The sequence below is a fragment of the Plectropomus leopardus genome, chromosome 5, assembly GCF_026936395.1.
Source record: "Plectropomus leopardus strain MGB_pleo_1.0 chromosome 5, ASM2693639v1, whole genome shotgun sequence".
Taxonomy (NCBI): Eukaryota; Metazoa; Chordata; class Actinopteri; order Perciformes; family Serranidae; genus Plectropomus; species Plectropomus leopardus.
Genome location: NC_142180.1, coordinates 3,966,083 through 3,990,045, shown reverse-complemented (window position 1 = coordinate 3,990,045; position 23,963 = coordinate 3,966,083). Strand labels below are relative to the sequence as shown.

Sequence of the window (23,963 nt, the reverse complement as noted above, 5' to 3'; positions counted from 1 at the left end):
ATTTAAAATTATGATTAATATAATTTTGAAGCATCTTTTCCAAGACATTTCCTTGTTTTTTTTAACTTTCTTTTTTTTTCTTAACCAATTTTCAAGTAATTTTCTTGTACTTAATAATAACTTCTTACTAATTTTTAGGTATTTTCTGCCATGTTTTTAAAAGAAATTCAACCAGTTTGCTCAGGTTTCAAAGGGTTTGAAGATTATTATCTTTGATTTTGAAGTCTTGAGCTTGCAACATAATTTCATACATTTTGAAACTGTTCAAACTGTGTGTGTGTGTGTGTGTGTGTGCACGCGCACTTGTGTGTTCCTGGGTTGCAGCTGTGAGACAGTAGCTTGTCTCCTACCTGTACACTCCAGGCAGTGTCTGTGGGAGGATGAAGCTCTTCTCCAGGTCACGGAGCACATCATTCAACATTCGCACGTGGGAGGGGTCACGCTCTTTAGGATCGTTTGCTGGCCGCATCGTTTCTGACTGGAAGAAAGCTGCGTGGTCTCTCAGAGAGGAGGCGGAGGACAGCATGGGCTGAGTTACCACACTCTTGTCTAGACACATATACAGCACAGGGGGGAAGACAGAAAAAACATAAACACCACATGAAAAAACTGACCTGAACTTTAGGCTTTGACTGAAATATATAAGCAATATATTAGCATTAGATGAAAGACCAAAACACTGGTTCCAAGTTGAAGCTCAGTGTGGTCTTGTAAAATCTCTGTGACACAGTTTCAACCAAACTTGTGCAATGTACTTTTATGCCTTGAAGGGCTTTTGGCAACCCAACTCACAAAAACATACAACATGATGTCAGGGTGACAAAACTTTGAGCAATGATATTATTAATGTGGTATAATGAGTGTTTTTCCCATCAGCTGAGATGAGTTTATGTTTTGAGGAAGACCTGGGCAACCTGGGCAAATTGGCTTGATTTCTTTCAAAAACATGGGAAGAAGGCAATGAGTAAGAAAATAGAAAAAAAATACAAAAAAATACCAGCAGCAAAATACATACACAACCCCATCCATCCATCCATCCATCCATCCAACTATCCACCCATCCATCCATCCATTTTCTTCCGCTTATCCGGGGTCGGGTCGCGGGGGCAGCAGCCTAAGCAGGGAAACCCAGACTTCCCTCTCCCCGGCCACTTCGTCCAGTTTTCCGGGGACCCAGGCGTTCCCAGGCCAGCTGTGAGACGTAGTCTCTCCAGCGTGTCCTGGGTCTTCCCCGGGGCCTCCTACCGGTGGGACGTGCCCTGAACACCTCACCAGGGAGGTGTCCTGGAGGCATCCTAATTAGATGCCCGAGCCACCTCATCTGGCTCTTCTCAACGCGGAGGAACAGCGGCTCTACTCCGAGCTCCTCCCGGATGACCGAGCTTTTCACCCTATCTCTAAGGGAGAGCCCAGCCACCCTACGGAGGAAACTCATTTCGGCCGCTTGTACCCACGATCCTGTTCCTTCGGTCACTACCCAAAGCTCATGACCATAGGTGAGGGTAGGAACGAAGATCGACTGGTAAATCGAGAGCTTTGCCTTTCGGCTCAGCTCCCTCTTCACCAAGACAGACCGGTGCAGAGTCCGCATTACTGCAGACGCTGCACCGATCCACCTGTTGATCTCCCGTTCCATCCTTCCCTCTCCATCCAACTAAAGTAAGAAATAAATAAATAAAATAAAACCAAGGAAAAGGAAATTACCTAAAAAAATGGATTAAAAATAAAATAATTCTATATAAACAATGTTAAATACATAATTAAATATTCAATGGGATATTAAAAAATAGCAGGTTTGTGCACTGAGTCCTTCTTAGGCAACAGCAGGGGTTTAGTGCTGCCCCATCGCACAGGAACAATGCTCCAATAAGTTTGTTTGTTTGTTTTGTTTTGTTTTTCTCCAAGTGAGGATTAGAATATGTCCTTAACATAATGCAGTCAAAATTAATTGACATTTTTTTAAACATTTGAAAATCCAATCATCAATAGAAGTGTGTCAAATAAAAACGAGATGGAGTTGTAAAAGTTGTCACAATAAAATTTAAAGGTGCGTTGATGGATGATGGTTGAAGCAGCCACAGCTCAGCAAGCAGCGCAGACTGTTGATTCTATACTGACCAGTCAATGGACTGCAGCGTTTCTAGCTCAAGCCTTTAGTACCAGAGCTGTGTGCAAGGTACCCCAACAAAGGGGTAACAAAAAATTGGGGACGTTTAGGACTGGTTTCATTGGTACCATCCACAAATTTTCGTAACGTAAACTGAACTGAACTGGTCTACCTGGTTGAAACGGGGTTCAACAGAATACAAAATAGTTTTGCAGTTCATTTCATATTGTATTATCTTTATTTGGAATAATTCTCAATATATTTTTTTAAAACAGTAAAAACTAATTAATGTGCTAATTTCAAATATGTAATGACATTGATCAAATTTGCTGACTCAGAATTAAGATATGTGGCTGGTGGAATGCCATATTTCCACCCTGTATTAGCCAGCCTCTGTTAGATCTGATCACATTGCGGGCTATGAGTCTGATCAATACCAGGTGAAAGTGCAAAGAACCAAGATCACATATTATTACTCAGATAACATATCCATATGCAGACTGCATGTTAACAACAGGTGTAAATGAGATCAACAGACAATTTCCATTACAGATTTGTCCAAAGCTTAGATGATATTTTTGAAATGTCTTTAAAAAGCAAATGCGAGATGACTGTGTTTCCATTGAGTGATGTTATCCAACTTCTCCTCTGACGATAACATTCCAAGAAGCATGATGAAGGATGTTCAAAAGGATATGAATTGCCTATTGCCAAATGTTGAGTGAGATAAGTTTAAGTGCCCCCATCTCCTCCTAGTAAACTAGTACAGATTATGGATAGATATGGTAAGTATCATGAAATACATTATCCATCCATCCATCCATCCATCCATTTACATTCACTTATCTGGGGCCAGGGCGCAGGGGAAGCAGGCTAAACAAGTATTCAAGACATCCCTCTCCCCAGCAATGTTTTCCAACTCCTTCTTGGGAAACCAGAGACATTCCCGGGTCAGGGGAAATGTAAATTCCTCCAGCATGTTCCAACCAGTTGGACGTGCCCGGAAAACCAGAGGCGTCCAGGAGGCAAGCAATCTATCTATGGCAGAGAACCGTGGCCTCAGACTTAGTAGTACTGATGCTCATCTGGGCAAATTTGTGCAAACCACCCCATTGAATGCTGGAGGTCATGTTTTGATGAAACCAAAAGAACCACATCATCTGCAAAGAGCAGAGAAGTACTTCTGAGGTCCCTGAACAGGATGCTCTCCTGCCCAGCAGCTGCACCTTGAGATCCTGTCCTTGAATATCGAGGACTAACCTTGGCAGAGGCCAATATGGACTAAAAACGAGTTGACCTTGTGTTGGCATGACATAGCTCTCCATCCCTGAGCTGTCCATCATGGTCACATCCTCAAATTATAGTTGTACATACATAAACACTCATACAAACACATCCTTTCTTTAACTACTCATCAATATACTGCACTGGCCTCTACACACGTGTGCGCACACGCACGCACGCACACACACGCACACACACACACACACACACACACACACACACAAAAACCACTACTCACACCATGCTCTTCATCAGCCCATCAACACAAAGCTGGCTTGTTTTAAAGTACATTTGGCAGCGCATATCAATTACCTTGCATTTACAGTTAATTGGCCTGTATTCTTGGCTCTATTACATGAATTCTGGCTTGGAAAAGCTGAAATCTGTTGTGTAACTGTGTATAAGGACAAAGGTTCATGTTCAGGTATTCAGCTCTAAATGGTTTACATTCAGTGAGACACCGATGCTTTTGCAGTACATGAAGACAATTATGCCACTTGTGAAACTCTGTTGTTAAATAAATATTCCTACAAGCTGTTTACATCATTGTATAAAGTGAATTCAAGCATGGAGTTGTATCACAGCTCTGAACATGAATGGAGTTCTTGTGGTGTAGACTTTTGATTAACTTTCACTTTACAACCACATTGAAGCTAGTTTTGACATCTGTTGACCTTCAAATAACCAAATAAATGCATACTGGCAATCATTTAATGTGAATGTGTTGTGACAGTAATATTCTTAGTGGCCATTTATTTTCTGTTTTATTGCCCTTTTCTAAACTCTTATTGAACTATATATGCATTGTGTGGTCAAGTGTTCAGTTTTACTTTGCAATGACAGAGGAGTTCCTCTGATTTCAAAATATTATAACTAGATTTCAAAAGCTGTCAGTGACATCAAACTTGTTCTACTGTTGCTCACAATAGGTGGGTTTCCATCACAGATTTGCACAAAACTTTAGCGATACTGTCAAAATGTTCTGTGACTTCTCCTCTGGTGATCACATTCCAAGAAGCATGATGATGGATGTTATAAGTATTAGCAGGTTTATTTTTATTGCAGCCACCGCACTAGCCGTCATTATTCCACTTCAAGGCCATGTAAGCGTGTTATGGAGTGATAATGGAAAGGGAAGGCCCTTATATGTAGGAGCCGTCACATATGAGGGATTTCTGGGAGCTGATAGTCCACGATTTCATTGAGGAATTATGGATTCAAAACTTCTGGATTATCCGCTAAACTTTTGAAGAGTTATGTGATTTAATAACACCTCTTGTAGCTCCTGCTGCATCATGAGGGAGCCAGTTCCTACTGACAAACATATAGGCATAGCACAGCGTGACCTAGAAAATCCCAAAAATATGTTTCCATTGCAGTTTTGCAAAATGTGGCCTTTTGAATTGCCTGCAATACCACCTCATGTAAGCGTAAAACTTTTTTTGCAATAAATGGGAGTTATTTTTTTGTTTTGTTTTTCTTGAAATTGATGCATTTCCCTTAGGTGTATTTCATATGCACAATTTCAGTTTGCACAATTTAAAAGTTAATGGAAAGCTGCCTAGAGAGATAAATTAACTGTCACACAAAGGCAGCACTATTGCAAGAGGCTAAATTGTCATAGAAATATTGAAGTTACGTGAAAGATGGGCCCATTAAAATCGATGAGCTTAGTTTTGTCGATTTACTGCAACACACTGATAGCAAATTATATCATATTGTCACAAGTTAAAAAAAAACTTTATCTGAGACCTGTAACTGAGACCAGTTGTCCTGAAGCTTTTCTGAACTGGAATTATTTTTGCGCACCATCTTGAAACTGTGTATTTTGTTTTGTAAGTGGCTGCTTTAAACAATGCAATTTTTCATGTTTCAGTGTTTTTGATTTTGCCTTCTACCTTTTGTGTTAATTAATGAACAGGACTGAAGGAAGATTTAAAGCAATGGAAAAGCCATAGTTCACTTTGTTTATATTTTTTAAGCTCTGTACCTCATTCAGACTTAGAACAGGATGGTAGGATTAAGAGATTTTGATCTTTCAAATACTTTCTTGAAAATGACATTGTGCTGCTCTCAGACTGTAGTGTTTGCATACTGGCTTGGTAACACATTATTTGTTTGTCAAGCATTGCTTAAAACAGATTTTTATAGGAAAGTGTTTCGTTTTAATGACTGATTTGTACATCTGTGATGCTTAAATTTCGTTTTAGTTCCTTTTGTTCCGTTTTGCCTCAGTGCACATTATCTTAGCGATTACCATTATTTTATCTATTGTAACTATATATTTCTTTGTTTTATTTTTATGTACTTTGTGAAGCACTTTGTAACTTTGTTCATTTAAGTGCTACACAAATTAAGTAATTATTTTTATTATTATTACTGATTGTCTTCTTTTTTTTATTATTTGGTATTACTGAAAGGTGGCAACAGATGAGTACAATAAGTACGTCTCTCTCTCTCTCTCTCTCTCTCTCTCTCTCTTTCGCTCTCTCTCTCTCTCTCTCTCTCACACACACACACACACACACACACAAACACTATCTGGAGCTCTCTGTGGTTTGGATGTTTCCCTGCAAAAACTTGAAGTTTACCAGGAATGAGCTGACCTTTGAACTGGAATAAAATGAAAATATCTATAATCAGGGCTGGCTCTTGGCATAGGCGACATAGGCGGTCGCCTAGGGCGCCATCTGCTGGAGGGGCGCCGCCATGCCGCCAGTCCCCCTTGGCCTCGAGGGAAAATAATAATAAAATAATAATTTTCTATGCACACTGGTGCCCTCACTTAGTGTTTTCTGTCTAGAAAAAAATATATATATTAACATTACAAATAAATAAACAGTGACATGTTCCTAAATTATGTGTGAGCATGTGATGTGTTGTTATTGGGTGCGGAGGTGCGGGTTAGGGTTAGGGCACCTGTGGTGCCAAATTGGGTAGAGCCGGCCCTGTCTATAATCTAGGGTGAATGTCATAAGGTAGAAAGCAAACACAGTGCAAGTTCATGTAGAGATTGCAGTGAACTCATCATGTGGAATGTGTCTTTCTTCAAAATTATGTCATGAGTTTTCTACATAAATAAATGCTGTCTACCAGCTATACCTGTCATTGTTTATGCTGGATATATGTGTGTATACATTGTCCCGAAGTGCAGGTGTTGGATTTTTAACTGTAAACATGGTTTTTATCCAACTCACTAACTGCTGGCACAGTTATTGTAGATGGAAACAAAAGGTTGGCCTTTGACATAATACTGAGTTTGCAGAATTTTCTGATATTTATGCTACATTTGGTGATAAGGTTGATTATTTTGCATGAGAAAGATGCCATGAAAACATTATTAGGAGAAAAACAGAGAGAAAAGATGATAAAAATACAGCATAATAGATGTGAAAGCTTTATGTGCAAAAAAAATGTACTTCAAATTGCATATTTTTTCCATATTTTTTTTACTTAAAGAAGGCCACTGAGGTCACAGCAGGATATGGTGCAAAATGTTTAGGATTAGTTTTTATTTGAATGAAAAAGAGACCATGAACTAATAACATGTAACTAACTGGTCTTACTAAACAGAGCTGAGTGTGTGTGTGCGTGCGTGCGTGCGCGTGTGTTTGTGTGTGTGTGTTTCTTTGTCACAGTAGGTTGGGAACAGAGCGTGACTCATCTGAGACGAGAGGGGAAGACAGTGGGGACAAAAATAGACAAAGAGATCTGTTCTCTCCTACAAATTTAAATGGCTCTGGCTCCTTGCAGCCAGCTGGGACTCATGAAATATTGTTTGATTGTTGTAATCCATCACATCTTTTGACACGCAGGGACGCGTGTGAGTGTGTTTGTATTTGGGGATACAGTTGGGACTTGGCCTCCAGTGATAACAGTGGCAGAGAGAGAGATCGAGAGAGAGGAAGACAAAAGAGCTTCAGGGTGATGCTTTTATTCGATGGAATATTTCTAACTTTTTAGTTCACCAACATCTAAAGATCTTTACGAATGTTGGTGTTTGGTACCATGTGGGTTTAATTTATTCTTATTTTGCTAAACTATTATTCCCTAAAACTTCAGTTAAATGCCCAGTCCCTTTAACAAACCCGGTGTGATATACATTTATACAAATAAAGGCCTGTCTCAATCATTGGCCCGGTCTGGGTTCTTTGGATGCATGAAACTGGGTTGTTGGCTACCTGCTGGAGGTAACATTAATTAACTGCTTGGATCACGCATACAGTATGTAAATATCTTTACAATTTTGTCAGTATGGACATGCTACACACATCTTTAATTTGGTAAGATTCTCTACAATTCAATCATTCAGTTACTTTTCCTGAAACCGTGAGCACCAAAAAAGTATTAGCATAACATACAAGAGAGACACAAAAAAAGAGATTGGTAGTTGTAGAAGACGATTTAAAAAAAGAAAAACTAAGAAAAAATGTCCAGTGAATTCATGATTATACATTTAAAATTATTTTACAAAATTCTCATTATTTTTTAAGCTTTTTTTTTTCCAGGTGATTCCTTGTTTTGTATTTTTTTGGTTGACCTTTTGTTTGTTTGTTTTTATTTTTGCTTTGGATTCAATTTTTTTGTTGTTGCAAATTTCCAGGTAATTTTCTTCTACTTTTCACAGATTTCTTGATAACCTCTGGGCCATTCCTTCTTTTGTTGCTCATTACTTTCTTCTCATGTTTTTGAATAAAATAAAGCCAATTTGCCCAGGTCCCAAAAGGTTAAGTCAATAATTTGAGTGGAATTCTATCTTTGCTTCGCAACATTTCTGTGTGAAGCCTGTACAGATGCCAGTCCAAAATGTAAGCCCTTTGATTTTGGTGATTTAAGCAAATAATAGCTAACTCTTGTCATACTATTTGAGTAAGAAACAAAAAAAAAAGGGAAATATGTTGAAAACAAAAGGACCATTTATTTTTTTAAAGTATATTTAAGTTGCCATTAACAATTAGTCACACATTATTTATGTGACTCATTTTAATTACAATTTAAAATAAAAGAAACTACAATATTATTATATATCTCACAAGTTTGTGCATCTGGCTCCTGGGATCAACTCTTAAGTAGCATGCCTGGGCATTATTCTAGGTTCAGATTTACATTTTAATTCACACAAGAAAGGTGACCAAAACAGCTTTTCATCATTTAAAAAACATTGCAACTAGTTATGGTCATTCCTATCCTGTAAAGATCCTGAAAAACTTACTCATGCTTTCCTTCCAAAACATTCATTTGAAAAACTTCAAAAGATCAAAAATGTGCTGATCAACCTTAAACTAAAACAAGGAAGAAAGAGCATATTAACTGTGTTTTAGCTTGACTCTACTGGTCCCCAGCACCTTTTTAACAGATTTTAAGGTTTTTTTGCTGGTTTTTAAAGTTCTTTTTTGGGACTGCCCTACATTGCAGACTCTGTCGTTCGATAATCCTTTATGAGCTCTCAAATCTTCTACTGCTGGGTTTTTCAAAACACACAATCGTTCGCACAGCAAAATAGGCAGCCTTCATTCCTTTGTTAACTTTGCTCTAAAATTACAGAATACCTTTCTTAACGCTATAAGAGATGCAGGCTTATTTAAAATGAAAACCTATTTATTTGGGTTTTCTGACTTTCTTTCGTTCTTTTTATACATCTATTCTCTTATTCTTACTGTTTGTATTGGTCTCTGTAGCGTAGTGTCTTACCTTCACTTACATATTGTGATTATCAACGACTGGGGGGTTGATAATCACAGGTAGCTTCTCCCTCGCCTCAGGTCTCAGTGCCTAGCCATGGCTCTCTAGCCATGTCTCTTTAGTAACAATTGGTGTGTGTTGGTGTATGTGTGCGTGTGTGTGGGTGGTAAGGGGGGGTGTTTGGGTGCCTTTGCAAATATGTGTGGGAATATCTACATGAATGTGTGTGTTTTGTTGCGTACGTATATGTGGGGGTGGGAGGGTCAGGCTGTCTGTATTTTTCTTGATTTTCATTGATGTTTTTCATTTCTGTTATTGTTTTTAATCTCTGTTAGGCACTTTGTGTTACTCTTTGTACGAAAAGTGCCATACAAATAAAGATTTGATTGATTGATTGATTTGTTGTCTTTTTGCTTTTGTGTTGCATCTTTAGTATAAAATGCTTGATAAATAAAGTGTATTAGTTGTATTACTAGCAGCTCTATTAGTAAATTGTTGTTATTATTATTATTATTAGTAGTATCAGCAGTAGTAGAAGTATTAGTATTGTTATTAGTAAACTTTTATAATAATAATAATTATTGTTATTACATCCCCATGTTTACATTGTTATTTTGTTTCTGTAATTCCTGCAACTCTCAAATAATATTTGTAGGAGAAAAAATTAGACCAGATGCAAAACAATTCTAGTTTCATGACTAAAAAGTGTGCACAAACACAGATATGTGCTTAAACATTCCTTCTGTTAGTTTTAATGTACATGTGTGAAGTATTGCATATGCATCTTTCTAAGAAATCACTGTGACTCGTGCACGAGTCTCATTCCTGCTCCTGCACTGAGTCATAGATGGATGAAGAGACACATCTTTTAACACCTTTTCCTTATGAATATCTCTCTTCATCACCTACTAGCACAGAGGGATCTTCACACAGCACCGGGGCTGTCATTCTTACACATTACTCACCAATGTGCTGTTTATAGCACATGCAGTATCAATAATCCAATAGTCATAAATTGCATCTGTATATTCTCACTGGTACAGTACCGATGCTGTTTTTCAATAATCATTATTAATTGTTGGGAGAGTAATCATCACTGACAATGTTTACATGCACACTAATATTCCACTATTATTCCAAACATGACGATGTTCTGACTTTGTTAACAACATGCATTTTCTGATTAAGTCATTTGGGATATATTGGGAAATGTAGACAGCACATTCGAAATATGTGTCTCATTTGGGATTTTTATTGCAGTTTGTCTTGTCTGTGTGCAGTCAGTTCTGTGCGTTGTCATGGATACCTTGTACAAAACCAACTTGGCAACGCACATTTTTTGGTCTGAATGAGAAACAAACCTACTTGGATTCAAACAGGTTTTTGGTTACACACACATGACACAATGAAACCTTCTCCAGCAGGTCATGCCAGCCTGGGAGGCAGATCTTGGTTAAGAGGCGACTGAGGAGGTGTGGATGGAAGGGATGGAGAGGAGTTCAATAAATGTCAGACTGCAGCTGATTCAGTTCAAGTTCATGCATAGACTACATTACTCTAAAGATATGATTATTAAAATGGATCCTAACATATGTGAAAAATGTTACAGATGTAAAATGTCAAAAGGTACTCAAAATCATACATTTTGGTTTTGTCCTAAGATTGTCCCTTTTTGGCAGGATATATTCTCTTGGTATTGTAAAATGTATGATTTACACATTGATCTTGCATTAATTGCCCTGTCTGGTTGTTCTGAAGCGTCTCTTGCATGTCCACGTTCTGTACAGACAGCCCTGATGGTCAGCATATTAGTAGCTGAGAGAATCATTCTTGGATGAATGGAAGGCTACCAGCGCTCCTTGTTTCTTGAGACAGCAAAGGGAACTTGTCTCAGGCAGACACTTAGAGAGAACTCATAACAGTGCACTGGGTCTGCAGGACAAATCTGAGAGTACCTGGGGCCTATCTATGTCCTGCAATTCAAACACCCAACTGATACAGTATAAAGTCCTCCATAGAACCCACATCACCACTCACAAATTTAAATCGTATGAGCTTCAGCCAAAGCAACACATGCTCACACTGTCCAACCATAACTGATGATTACTTCCATGCACTCTGAGATCCTCAACCTCAGCATCCCCCTGTGCCCCATCATCGCATTACTTGGTGACATTTCTTCATTACACACTCCCAAACACCTCACACCATTCATCTTAATATCACTAACCATTGCTAAAAAGGTCATACTATTAAATTGGAAAGACAGATCTAAGTTATCCATATTTCTCTGGCTCAATTTACTCACAGACCACTCAAACAGCATCTTTGAAAAATAACATCACATCCGATACCTTACCCCCCTTTTTGCAATACCTTTAACGCACCTGATCCCTCTTTGTTTCCATAAATGCCCCCTCATATGCTGTATGTCTCACATCAGCTCTTTTTTCCCCTTAGGTAACATGCCACAAGAAATCACAATATGCAGTTTGTCCCAACAGCCCAATGTCTTTGCCTCTGTCTTGTTAGTTTTGTCCTGTCTTATATGTGTAGTCCCGTTCTGCTTGTCTTGTCTGTCTCGTCTCATGCAGTCTGTCTTGTCCATTTGGTCCTGTCTTGTCTTTTTTGCCTTGTATGTCAAATGTATGTAATTGACATGTGAAAATAGGTATGTATTATGCATTTGCACTGTGTAAGTTTGTAAAAACACAAATTAAAAAAAAAAAGGAAAAATAAAATTGACAACGTAAAGAATAAGGTTGCATATCACATTTGGTCTCTCGGCTTATATTCATATCTGCTTTACATTACCTCTGAAACCTGATTTTTTAAAAACATGGAAAAAACATAATGAACTCTTAGCAAGAAAAGTTGCACAAACTGCAAAACATTAGTAAAAAGTGACTAAGATGTGATGTGATAAATAGCTGAGGTATTATTAGATATTTTCAAAAACAAGGGAAAATGTACAGAAAACTGTATATGTAATTCTCTTCATATTATATTTTAAAGAATATTACAGTAAAAAGAATGTATATATATATATATATATACACTATATTACCAAAAGTATTCGCTCACCTGCCTTTACTCATACTATGAACTGAAGTGCCATCCCATTCCTAACCCATAGAGTTCAATATGATGTCGGTCCACCTTTTGCAGCTATTACAGCTTCAACTCTTCTGGGAAGACTGTCCACAAGGTTGAGGAGAGTGTTTTGACCATTCTTCCAAAAGCGCATTGGTGAGGTCACACACTGATGTTGGTCGAGAAGGCCTGGCTCTCAGTCTCCGCTCTAATTCATCCCAAAGGTGTTCTATCGGGTTCAGGTCAGGACTCTGTGCAGGCCAGTCAAGTTCATCCACACCAGACTCTGTCATCCATGTCTTTATGGACCTTGCTTTGTGCACTGGTGCACAGTCATGTTGAAAGAGGAAGGGGCCCGCTCCAAACTGTTCCCACAAGGTTGGGAGCATGGAATTGTCCAAAATGTTTTGGTATCCTGAAGCATTCAAAGTTCCTTTCACTGGAACTAAGGGGCCAAGCCTAGCTCCTGAAAAACAACCCCACACCATAATTCCTCCTCCACCAAAATTCACAGTCGGCACAATGCAGTCTGAAATGTACCGTTCTCCTGGCAACCTCCAAACCCAGACTCGTCCATCAGATTGCCAGATGGAAAAGCGTGATTCATCACTCCAGAGAACGCGTCTCCACTGCTCTAGAGGCCAGTGGCGGCGTGCTTTACACCATTGCATCCGACGCTTTGCATTGCACTTGGTGATGTGTGGCTTGGCTGCAGCTGCTCGGCCATGGAAACCCATTCCATGAAGCTCTCTGCGTACTGTACTTGGGCTAATCTGAAGGTCACATGAAGTTTGTAGCTCTGTAGCAATTGACTGTGCAGAAAGTCGGCGACCTCTTTGCACTATGCGCTTCAGCATCCGCTGACCCCTCTCCGTCACTTTACGTGGCCTACCACTTCGTGGCTGAGTTGCTGTTGTTCCCAAACGCTTCCATTTTGTTATAATAGAGCTGACAGTTGACTGTGGAATATTTAGGAGCGAGGAAATTTCACGACTGGATTTGTTGCACAGGTGGCATCCTATGACAGCTCCACGCTGGGATTCACTGAGCTCCTGAGAGCGGCCCATTCTTTCACAAATGTCTTGTTTCACAGTCTGCATGCCTGAGTGCTTGATTTTATACACCTGTGGCCAGGCCAAGTGATTAGGACACCTGATTCTGATCATTTGAATGGGTGAGCGAATACTTTTGGTAATATAGTGTATATATATATATAGCGCTTTCTTGTGGCCATTCTCTTTTCATTTATTTTTTGTTTTTGATTTTTTGGCAGCTTTTTACTAATTTCTTGCTAAGTTCTGGGCCATATCTTGTTAAGCTGCTTGCCACCCTCTCTCCATGTTTCTGAAAGATACCAAACCAATTTTCTCAGGTTTCAAAGGGTTAACCTCCCTCTAGACAATGATGTGTTCACCTGCTTTGAACTACGCCTGAGTTGACTGCGTATTCTTCTAAGTTACAGTTAATGTAGGGAACAGTGAGTCCATGGCCCCAGGATCTCTCTCTGTAGTTTTCTTTTTACAGTAGCTGATTTAGGGGCATTATGTCTGAGACTGGGGAGAGCAAAAAAACATTGTGTTTTTATACCATGCAGCAGATGCTTTGACATATTAAATGTACTTCCTCCTGGGCATGACACAAAAGAACCAGAAACAAAGACTCTGCTCCTCAAGGCTTTCTCACTGTGAGGCAACAGTGGTAACTGCACTCCATCAACTTTTTGTACAATAAAGTGCAGTTAATTTAATGATGTCTTTCAGTGGATCCACAGGTTGATTATGTGGAAGTAAAAGGACTTAAAGTAGTAGAAACTTTAAAGACCACATAGGTTACTTGAGGATAGAGCTATCTTAAAGAACACAACTAGTGAACTGATTTATATCTTTTGTTTGTAATGGTGGATGTCATGTCCAATCAACTGACTGGACTGCTATTATTCAGCCAACTTTTTTTTCAACTCTTTTTCACTGATTACAAGCAGGGACGCAAGTGTTTCCCTGCTTTATGTTCATATAAGTACTATCATTTTCAAAATGAAAAATGTCTATTAAAGAAAAGGTCAGACCATGTTTTTGAGATTCTAAAAGAAACGGACCTCTTCTAATTATATTGAAACTGGATGCATTTCTTTCCCATACACTAACAGAAAGAAATGCATAACAAATAGTTTTAATGTGGCGTCAAATGTAATTCGGCACAAACAACTTGCTGGCAAGCTTGAAAGGCACTCAAAATGTAAATAAAATCTAGACACAATATAACCTTTTCACTTAATAACCATAAAAAAACGAAGTCAATGTCTCCTCTGCACAACTGTTAGTCACAGCATTCTACTGCAGTGTATTAAAAATGACTTGTAAGGGGCGGCCTCTAGCTTACCTGCTAGAGTGTGTGCCCCATATGTCGAGACCGTTGCAGTGGTCAGGGTTCGATTCCAGCCTGTGGCCCTTTGCTGTGTGTCATTCCCCCTCTCTCTCCCACATTTCCTGTCATTCTACAGCTGTCCTATCAATAAAGGGAAAAATACCCCAAAAAATAATTAAAAAAAAAAAGACTTGAAAAGACTGAAATGTTTTTCATATGTTATGTTATTAATTAGTTATAGCACATATTTATGTTACAAAATAGACAGCTTAGTGCAAATGAGGCATAGCTTCTAAGTTACCATGTTCTTAATGCCTTTTGGGGATAAACATGTTCTGTATAGAATATGTTTGTGTTCACTGTGCTCATGTTCTAAATCTAGTTAAGCTAATGCATACTGCCATGCAAATCCATATACATGTTATATGCATGAATGCATGCTCCAAATGCTTTCCATGCAACGTAACCATGTTGACTCCTTTGACAATGACTCCAGCAACTCCTTGCTTTATCATCAGGCCAAATGACTAAGGAACAGCTGCTGCTTTCTCAAGTCTGCCTTAAAGGTTTTATTGATAAATTAGATTTTTAAATACATATTTTCTGTTATATTTTTATAATCAAAAGCAATACATGCACAGAGCCTTTTATTTATTAAATTAAAAATATTATTGTGAATAAATCATTTTAAAAAATTTGACTGGTCCAAAATTAATATTTTATTCATGTCTGTGAAAGATGTAAGATGTCTGACATTAGGTTACATTAGGTAATGTATTCTTAGAGGGGGGTGGGGGTTCTATCACAGCAGTAGTGGCTTACAACTGACAAACTCACAAAGACAACCAAAAGGCTCGACTGTTACGATAAACCAGTTAATAACTATTGGGTAATATTAGTCATGTGATGCAAACAGTTGCCCTGTCATACCCCTTTTACACCCTTTCACACGTGTATGTATTTTTCTATGTGTAAACCTGCTAAAACTCGGTGATAGACTCCTTTCAGCAAACTAGAGCTGTGTACACAGCTCTGCAGCAGATAACACGTTGTTGCATCTTCACCTAATGTCGTGTTCCCATATATGCTATTTGGAGCCAGAGCTGCTAAATACCCGAGACTACTGCAGATTCAACGCAGGTGCGAATGTAGGTTGTGACCTTTCCTCTTGCATTAAAGAGCCAGATGTTAGCAGGTTTTCTGCGCAGTGGAGAAAGGATATTATTGTGCAGGCAGACCCTGGCGAGGAGCTCACACTCCTGCATCAGTAGTCTCTGAACGGAAGCGGTGGCAGAAATGACTAACAATTATTATGAACAGTAAGAGAAAGCGGGGCAAGTTGTGAGGGGAATGTTCAATATTGGGTGTAAAAAAAGACAAGGATAGTAGCTTATTAATATATACGGATGGCATTTTATTTCTTTGCCTGCGCTTTAAATTAGTTACCTTTCTCCATCCCAAATATAATGAAACATAAAACCAAAAAGTGTGGATCTTTTATTGTTGTGGCATGTTGTTACCTACAGCTAGCTATGTCATAATATTACCATAATGTTAGATTACGTTAAATGATTCTTGAGACACCACCACACAAAGTAACCTCAATCTAAAGCTGATGCACAGCTTTATGTTGCAAATGAATATATTACTCCAACACAAATATTCAGCACTTTACTTGACTTAATCTGTCTGTCCACTTGACCATGAAATATATATATATATAGGTTGTGCAAAAAACTGGCAACCACTTGTACTTCCAAACAACAGTGGCGTGGTAAGAGAAATGCGATGGAAGGAGGGAGTGGCTGATGTCATCAATAGCATGTAGTGGACTGCCTTGGCGTGGTCATTACATTTGTCCCTCTGAGGAACTCCAGAGCTCAATGTCCCCTGGGCAAGTGGGGGACACGTCAAGAGACACTGTTTTACGAACCCAAAACATCCAACAGAGGGTTGTTAATTAACTTAACTTATACTCCCTGGGGATGTCTGCAAACACGCTCTGGCTTCTTAAGCCACGGGAAAGTGTTAGTATCTGACACCCTCCATCCTGACATATGGTGGAAGGTAAAGCACTCCGAAGGTCCCATCAGCATACCACAGGATGTAAGGCATCTGAACGACCTCCTGATCACCCAAGCAATACCAAACAACCATCGTATTGCTTCCCCTGCTGAGATAACCAACTGGTCGAACATTGGGTAAAGCCATTATATAACCCTGTGTTGTGATAAACATCTGACAGAATGACTTGGACCAAGGTTGTAAGTTAAAATTTCCCTTCTTCCCTAATCTTTGTGACTGGGGGTGAGGTTGTCTCCATGCTTCAGTAAGCAGATAGGAGCACCTCCCATTCTTTTCATCTCATGTAATTTGAATGAGTTAGGTAAAGTACGTTTTGTTCCCCTTTGTTATAATGGAGCTATACTGCCATCTAGTGGTCTTAGTTATTAGTAAGCTCGTAACCAACTTTGTAGTTATATCGTATTTTGAATTCATTGTATAATGTTAAAAGTAATCCTATATCTAAGTAATCACAAGTTTCTTAGGATCCATGGTACAATGTTATGTTATGTGTAGTCACATATTTCACAAAATTGAGCAAAGGATCTTCAGAATCATGTGTTACGTTATAAATTACTTTTAGGTCTCCTAACATGCATTTGAAGTTACTGTGATGAGACTATAGTGATGAGGAGATACGTGAATTTATACACCACGGGTTAGATCGCGTAATTCGTCATAAAGTTCAGAGACATAAATGTCTCCTAAATTACATTAGGTCTTTTAGAAACTTATACCAGATGCTTGCGATCGCTCGGTGCAAAAGTTCGCTAACTCCGCCTTCCATCCGCACCCCAAATCGAAGATAAAACTGAGTGACTCTCTCTAAAGTTAGCTCAGAGCTCTCTCTCTCTCTCTCAGCTCACTCTTCTCAAGGCTTCTCCTTTTCTCTTTTCTGAAGTTTTCTTCGCTCCTTTTTACAGCGGTGCGTCTCGTGCATCCGCGCTCGCAACTTTTCTTTTCTTCAATTTTATAAGCGGAGCCGCAACAGCTCACCAGAGCTTTGCTGAACTTTAACTTTTGAAGCCATTTTCTTTTAAATCTTTTTGACGCTTTTCTTTATACCAGTTTTGGTCAGTAAAGACACTTTTGGTAATTCGTTTTTAAGTAAAATCAAATTAATAATTTAAAGTGACTCCCTCAGACCAGTGGGATTACTTTGATTATTTCTGCGAGTTTTAATTGAGAAGGACACACGATTCGCCATCAACTCTGCCACGGATCTAGAAGCAACACCTGCTGCACAAACTATCAGCATCCGTTGCCTGCCCTTAAGGACTTTGTTTAAAGACTTTTACCGGTTCGCTGAGGCGAACACCGAGGCCAGTTAAAGACCGCCGCACACCGACTCCACCTGCCCGGCCGCTGCCGCCTTTCAGCGGGTCACCTCGTCTGGAAGACGCGCCGCAGCTCTCCCCTGGAGTGACGCGAGGACCTGGACCTCCCCGGAGAAGTCTAATCAAGTCGACAAAAGTAGGCAGAATAACATTTTCTAGTGATCGGAGTTGATGTCGTATAGCGAAGCTTTAATGCCAAATTTCTAAATTCTACGTCACCGTTCAGTGCGCATCCACGTTTTAGACGGTCACGTATTTCCTCCACTATCATCCATAATTAATTATTTACATCACCTGAACATACATCACGTAGGTTCCCTTTTATGTGTTCACTGTCCTTTTATATGTCATACTATTTCATCTATTTACTCTTCATTTTATTAGTCTAAATAAATTATCCTCATTTATCGCCAAGTCGTTGTCTGTGGACATTATTTCATGAGAGAAACAAGATCAATGTATACAGAATAAACGGTACAGACTATGAGATTGATTAAAGTAATGACATGTCTTAACACTGTCACAATTTAAGATTTAATTTTCTCCTGAATGGAGAATGGTGCCCCTTTTACTTTAACGAGTGCAAAATCCAAATTTTAACGTAGTTATTAATAACCGCTACAAGCGCTTTTAATAAAAAACTCAAAAGCTATTTCAACACGCTCTCATCACAAGTTGTCACATATTGCGACTTAGAAGATGTCCGTGTCTGCACACTACACTCTAGGTATCCTTCAGCTTCTGCTCTTTATGTTTCAGGATGCTGCTACCATAATGTCAACACTTGCATAAAAAACACACTTAAAAAAAATAAATGTAGAGAGGAAGTGAACACTGGACACTCGCATGAAAGTTCGGGGATTGTTAGGCGCCCTCATGCTCTTTATATACTGATAGCATTTCAATCTGATGTCATATTGCTACGTAACAAGAGGACACGGCAGGTGCCGTCCAGCTGTCTGCCGGCTTATCATAAAACCTGACAGGTTCTGTCTGGCCATGTTCTCAGCTGACGCCATCCAGTGAGGTTTCATGCAGCCACCAATGGTGGCTCTTGGCGTCACGATCTTACACCAAAAGCAGTTCAGAATAAGAACGGTTGACCATTTGTACCTTTAAGTCATAGCTTGCTGAATTCATTCCTACTTTCCGCACTGTCTGCAAAAATACACTGTCAATGATGAGGACCAAAATCCACAGTCCTCATTCCCTGAAAAATGCATTCAAAATTTCCACAAAGCCTATATGAGGTGGCTTCTGAAGTCATGTTTGTCATGGCCATCTTGAGTAGGTTTATTGGGTTGGTGCTGTAACTCACTGACAAGCCTTTACATAGTTAACTGTGGTTCTGCAAGTAGAACTCTTGTAAAGAAGCAAAAGGGAATTTCACACAAAAAAACGATATCCACTTGATTGGCTAACTTAGGCAGCTGAAGCCTCATTCTGAATGAGCTTTAGCTGAAATTTGGATGCATCTTTGCACAGAACAAAGCCTGTGGGTTCCAAAACCTGCGAGTGTGAGTCCGCTGTTCCTCTTTATGATGAGTGCTCTCAACCACCATCATCAAAACTCCAAATGAGGGAGTAGAAGAACGCTGCTCATCCCTCCTGACGAGTTCAGAGACTTTGACTATGATGAGAAGCACTGAAGCTGTTCTGGATACTCCTTGTGGCCCAACAACCCCTGGCATGTTTTTTTTTCTTTCATTTGTCACCCATCTGAAGTTAAACTTTTTAAAATTCCGAAGTCATACTGCTGGGCTTCATTAAAGTGGTCACCTTCTCCCCTATCTCCACTGCCATTCTAATTATACAGCAAAATGTGTTTTTTTCAGCTCTGCCACTGAGATATACCTAATTAAACTCGAAAACGTACATCATGCAAAAGGTTTTAAGTGACATCTAGGTGAGAAAAATAATTCACACGATTGGGCACACACATTTACTTTGATTTCCTCAGTGTATTCTAGTAATAACCAGTGCTGACAATAGCCTGTTCTACCTTTCTGTGGTATTGCAGTTTGAGACCAAAGGCAGCGCTGCTACTGAGCACTATCACTGCACTAAATTAATGGAGATTTATGTCAGATCAGACACAACCAAAGGCAGTTTTATATGAAAAGAGAAAAGAAAGGAGAATAGTGATTTAAAAAGTTGAACAAAAGGTTTTTGGGGGTTTCAATTAGCTCTGGTTGTTTGATCTGAGTCCCCTCCATGACTGCCAGTCATGAATACTGCAGAGCTCCACACCGGCTGTGAAGAATCCATTAAATATCACTGGTCCACTGCCGCAGGGGGCTGCTAAAACACCCAGAGACCAGACACACACACACAAGCATTTTTACTCATACACCCACCCACCCACACACACACACACACACACACACACAGCCATTTCACATCACCTAAAATACACTCATACTAATCTTTGAATAGACCCAAAAAACACACGCTTCACTACGCACTCATGTGTAGCATACACATAAAGACATATGCCCTCTCTTAGTCACATCCACACACAGTATACTATACTGGTACACTCATGAAAAGATTGTATTCACACAGACTTCTCCAATACAGGAGGGAGACATGGATACTGTTCTTTTTTCTTGACTTTTACCTAATTTTTTTAACAGTTAGCTTCTGTAATGACAGACTCTGGCCAGTGAAACACGTTTGTTGCATTTTGTTGGAGCACATTAGGCTGAGAGTTTTAGTCCTTCTCCTCAGCCCGTTCTCATTACGAACTCATCAAATAGCACTGCTTGGTCAGTGATTTGGCCTATGGCACCTTATGTGGCAGTATAATACGCCTCTAAACTGCGTCAGTTTGAAACACTGCCAGTAACGACTCGGGATGAGATGGAAGGTCCATTAGGTCGATAGAAAGGGAGGTGAATGGTCCAACAAGGCCTGGACTGTCACCCGAGAGCCTGCTGTTTGGTTCCTGTATGAACGTTGAATGCCAAACCATGATGTTTTTTTTCTAAACCTAACCATGTGGTTTTGTTGCAAAAGGAAATAAACATAAGTATGTGGTGTTTTACTGTCTTTATGTTTTTTTTTGAAAAACACTGAATGCATCTGATGAGGAGTAACTTTACATTTCCTGTAAAAACGGAAGTGTATTTTGAAAAGACACAATGCATTCAACAGACATAAAATGCCAAGCCATCCAGGTACATGAACAACAGATGCAGAAGAACACTAAGCGCATCATATGTAGACGTGAAAGTGACTGGACAAGCAGAAATATTTAAAGAGTTGGAATGAGAATGTATTGCTCTTCTAGCTCTTCTGTAACACAATGGGTTTTCTCTCTGAGGTTTGTGTAACGAGACTTTTCACAAAGCCAGAATGTGAGGTATTGCTTTTCTCCATATCCTCAGCTAAATGTACTTCTCCTAGTGTAAAGTAAGAGCACCTGATCGTGTAAACAGACTAAACAATGATTTTCTTTGCATTCAATAACTTCCATGAGGCTTTTACAAGATGCCTGTATCTTAGACTCTGAGTCACCTACTAGAATACCCACAGGCTTTAATCTATTAATGTCACAGCAGATTCAAAAGGATTTAGCATCATAGTTGGAATCAAACACTGAGGCCTAGTTGTTGAATTTACCTGAATCAGTCTTGACACTGCTCTGACTTTGCCTTCCTCAGACTTGGCTTAAGTGGTCTTGTCTACAGCTCTGCCTCAGCATAGATTAAGTGTTTCCGAAATTCAAAATGCATGAAACTCTCTTTGTTGTTCATCAGTGTAAAAGATGAGCAACTGGGTTAGAAAAGCCAAAGGTATGAGCCAAGTACATCAAATCTTACGGAATTATGTCAACTATGACCAAAGTGCATATTGGGTAGTCTAAGAAAAAGGACCAAGCTTATAATATTAGTAGAAACCAAATCATTTAGCAGTATAATACTTCTGGTGTCAATTTTGGATGGATTTGGCAACAATAGGTGTGTTTCCGTCCATGTATTTTAATGCACAATTTGAATTTGTGCATAAAAAACCAGAGTGGAACGCAAAATTTAGAAGAAAAAAAAATGTTGCAAATTTTCACGCTTTGGAGAGGTATAAAAGTCAGTGTGTCAACATGCAATGACGTGCCACCACGAATTACTCTCCGTCTACCTTCTGCTCGTCACAGTGAAATAACTCTCAATATCTGCAAAAATAATAACAATTTATGCTACATTTGGATGGAAACCAGAAAGAGGTGTACTAAATGAGTTCAAGTTCCCAATTAACCTTTCTTCTGAATAGTGCCAAAGGCTTTTGGGTATAATGGCATGCTATCTCATACTGACTGAAGTTAAAATATTGAAATTGATGGCCATGACCTTCACACTACTCAGTAATCGTGTTCTTTGGGCAATCCGGGGAAGCTGTAAACACAACACTGACAAAACATAATCTCATAAAATTGGTGGACCAGATCCATTGTTCACATATCTACAAAAAAAACCCCAAAAAAACACTAAGTACAGCTTTGAACTCATTCTATGTTAAATTATCTTGTAGACTACTCACTTGTGTTTCTATGTTAAGGATCATTGAAGTCATTAAAAGAAAACTTCAAAATGGTAGTTTTCTGTGGTGGCTTTCAGAATTGGTGGTTCATCCTCCTTTTTCTCACACTCTATTGTGCTTTTCTCTTGGAAAAAATTATAAGGTGTTCAAATCTTACTATCTACATGCCAGCTTTTACCCTGCAACCACCGCCATTAACCAACCCACACAAAATCTTAAAACACACCAGGAATTATTTATCATGCCTCACTATGTTACCACACACACTTTGCTGTTCCTCCTCCTCCTCTTCCATCACTCCATCTGGTGCCTCTCTGTATTTTTAACCAACGGAGATAAAAGCTCTCTCCCACCTGTTTTCTGGTTGAACAATAGCTGCTTGGTAAGAAGCATTGAGAGTATCTCCACGTTTTGCTAAGTTAGATTTATAACTTTAAGACATTTATAATGCCACCTGGAATCAAATTTAATACCAATTTAATAACCACAATAAAGAGCCCAAAATCTGTCACAAGCAGCCTCTTTTTGATTACACACAGCTGATAAAAATAGTAAAACTAAATGTAAGCATAAGGAAAATGACACTTGGAGATGAGGTGTAAGGACATGATGTCCAACTGTGTATTATAAAGCAGCTGCAATTAAAATAACGCCTGTTCCTGAGCGACCTCATTTCTTAACACATGGCCGAAAAGATACCAGCATCACTGCGGTCCTTCTCCTACCTTCCGGTAAAACTACACAGTTCAAGATAATTATTTGTTCTTATTAGCCTTGTTTTCCAATCCTGTGGACGAAATATGGCTAAATGTAAAGACAGCATGATCCTTGTCTTAACATGGTGTGTGAGTATAAAACACTGACATTGCACAAGCATATTTACATATTTTCTGAACTAATTTCTGAAGATAAAGGCGCATACATCATTCTGCACTTTAAAATACTGAAATGAAGAAACTAAGCATAAAATAGTTTTTAATGAAAGGGGATGGTTGTGTGGTCAGTGCTATGCTTCAAACTCAGTTTTGGACACTTTGGACTTAACTTCTGCTTGTCACATGCATGGTGTCTTTTCAAAATATATTTTATGTCTGTTTTTGTCACCAAAACAGACATAAAATGAACGCGCATTCATTTATTCACGTGCAATGCTCGGGTACACTCGGGTACACTCGGCCGCACTCAGCCGCGTTCGGCTGTCTTTAATCACTTCTATGCATGCTCTATGAGCCAGTAGATGCGGGTATTTTACACTTTTCTAAACCTGTAAAAAGAGTTTTCTCTGCTTCATGTGCCACTGAGCAGCTCTCATAGGAATGAATGATGCCCCGCCCCCACAGCTGTATCCAGATTTATAATAGATCCATGGTAAATACAGACAGTGCAGGTGGGGCAATTGCACTGGGGCCCATGGAGTGAGGGGTCCCATAGAGACTGGGCCCTCTAACAGCATTTTAGGCAGAAACTACTAACAGTACAGCACTAATTCAGATTGT

At 39.2% G+C, this 23,963-nt stretch overlaps 1 protein-coding gene across 1 annotated transcript in view; it reads right to left on the bottom strand.

Moving 5' to 3' along the window:
* Positions 1-23,963, bottom strand: part of naaladl2 (N-acetylated alpha-linked acidic dipeptidase like 2) — a 795,864-nt gene that overhangs the window by 19,142 nt on the left and 752,759 nt on the right. Inside the window, exon 20 of the mRNA XM_042513024.2 lies at positions 351-549. Coding sequence (XP_042368958.1) covers positions 351-549 — 199 coding nt within the window. The remainder of the gene's footprint in view (positions 1-350; positions 550-23,963) is intronic.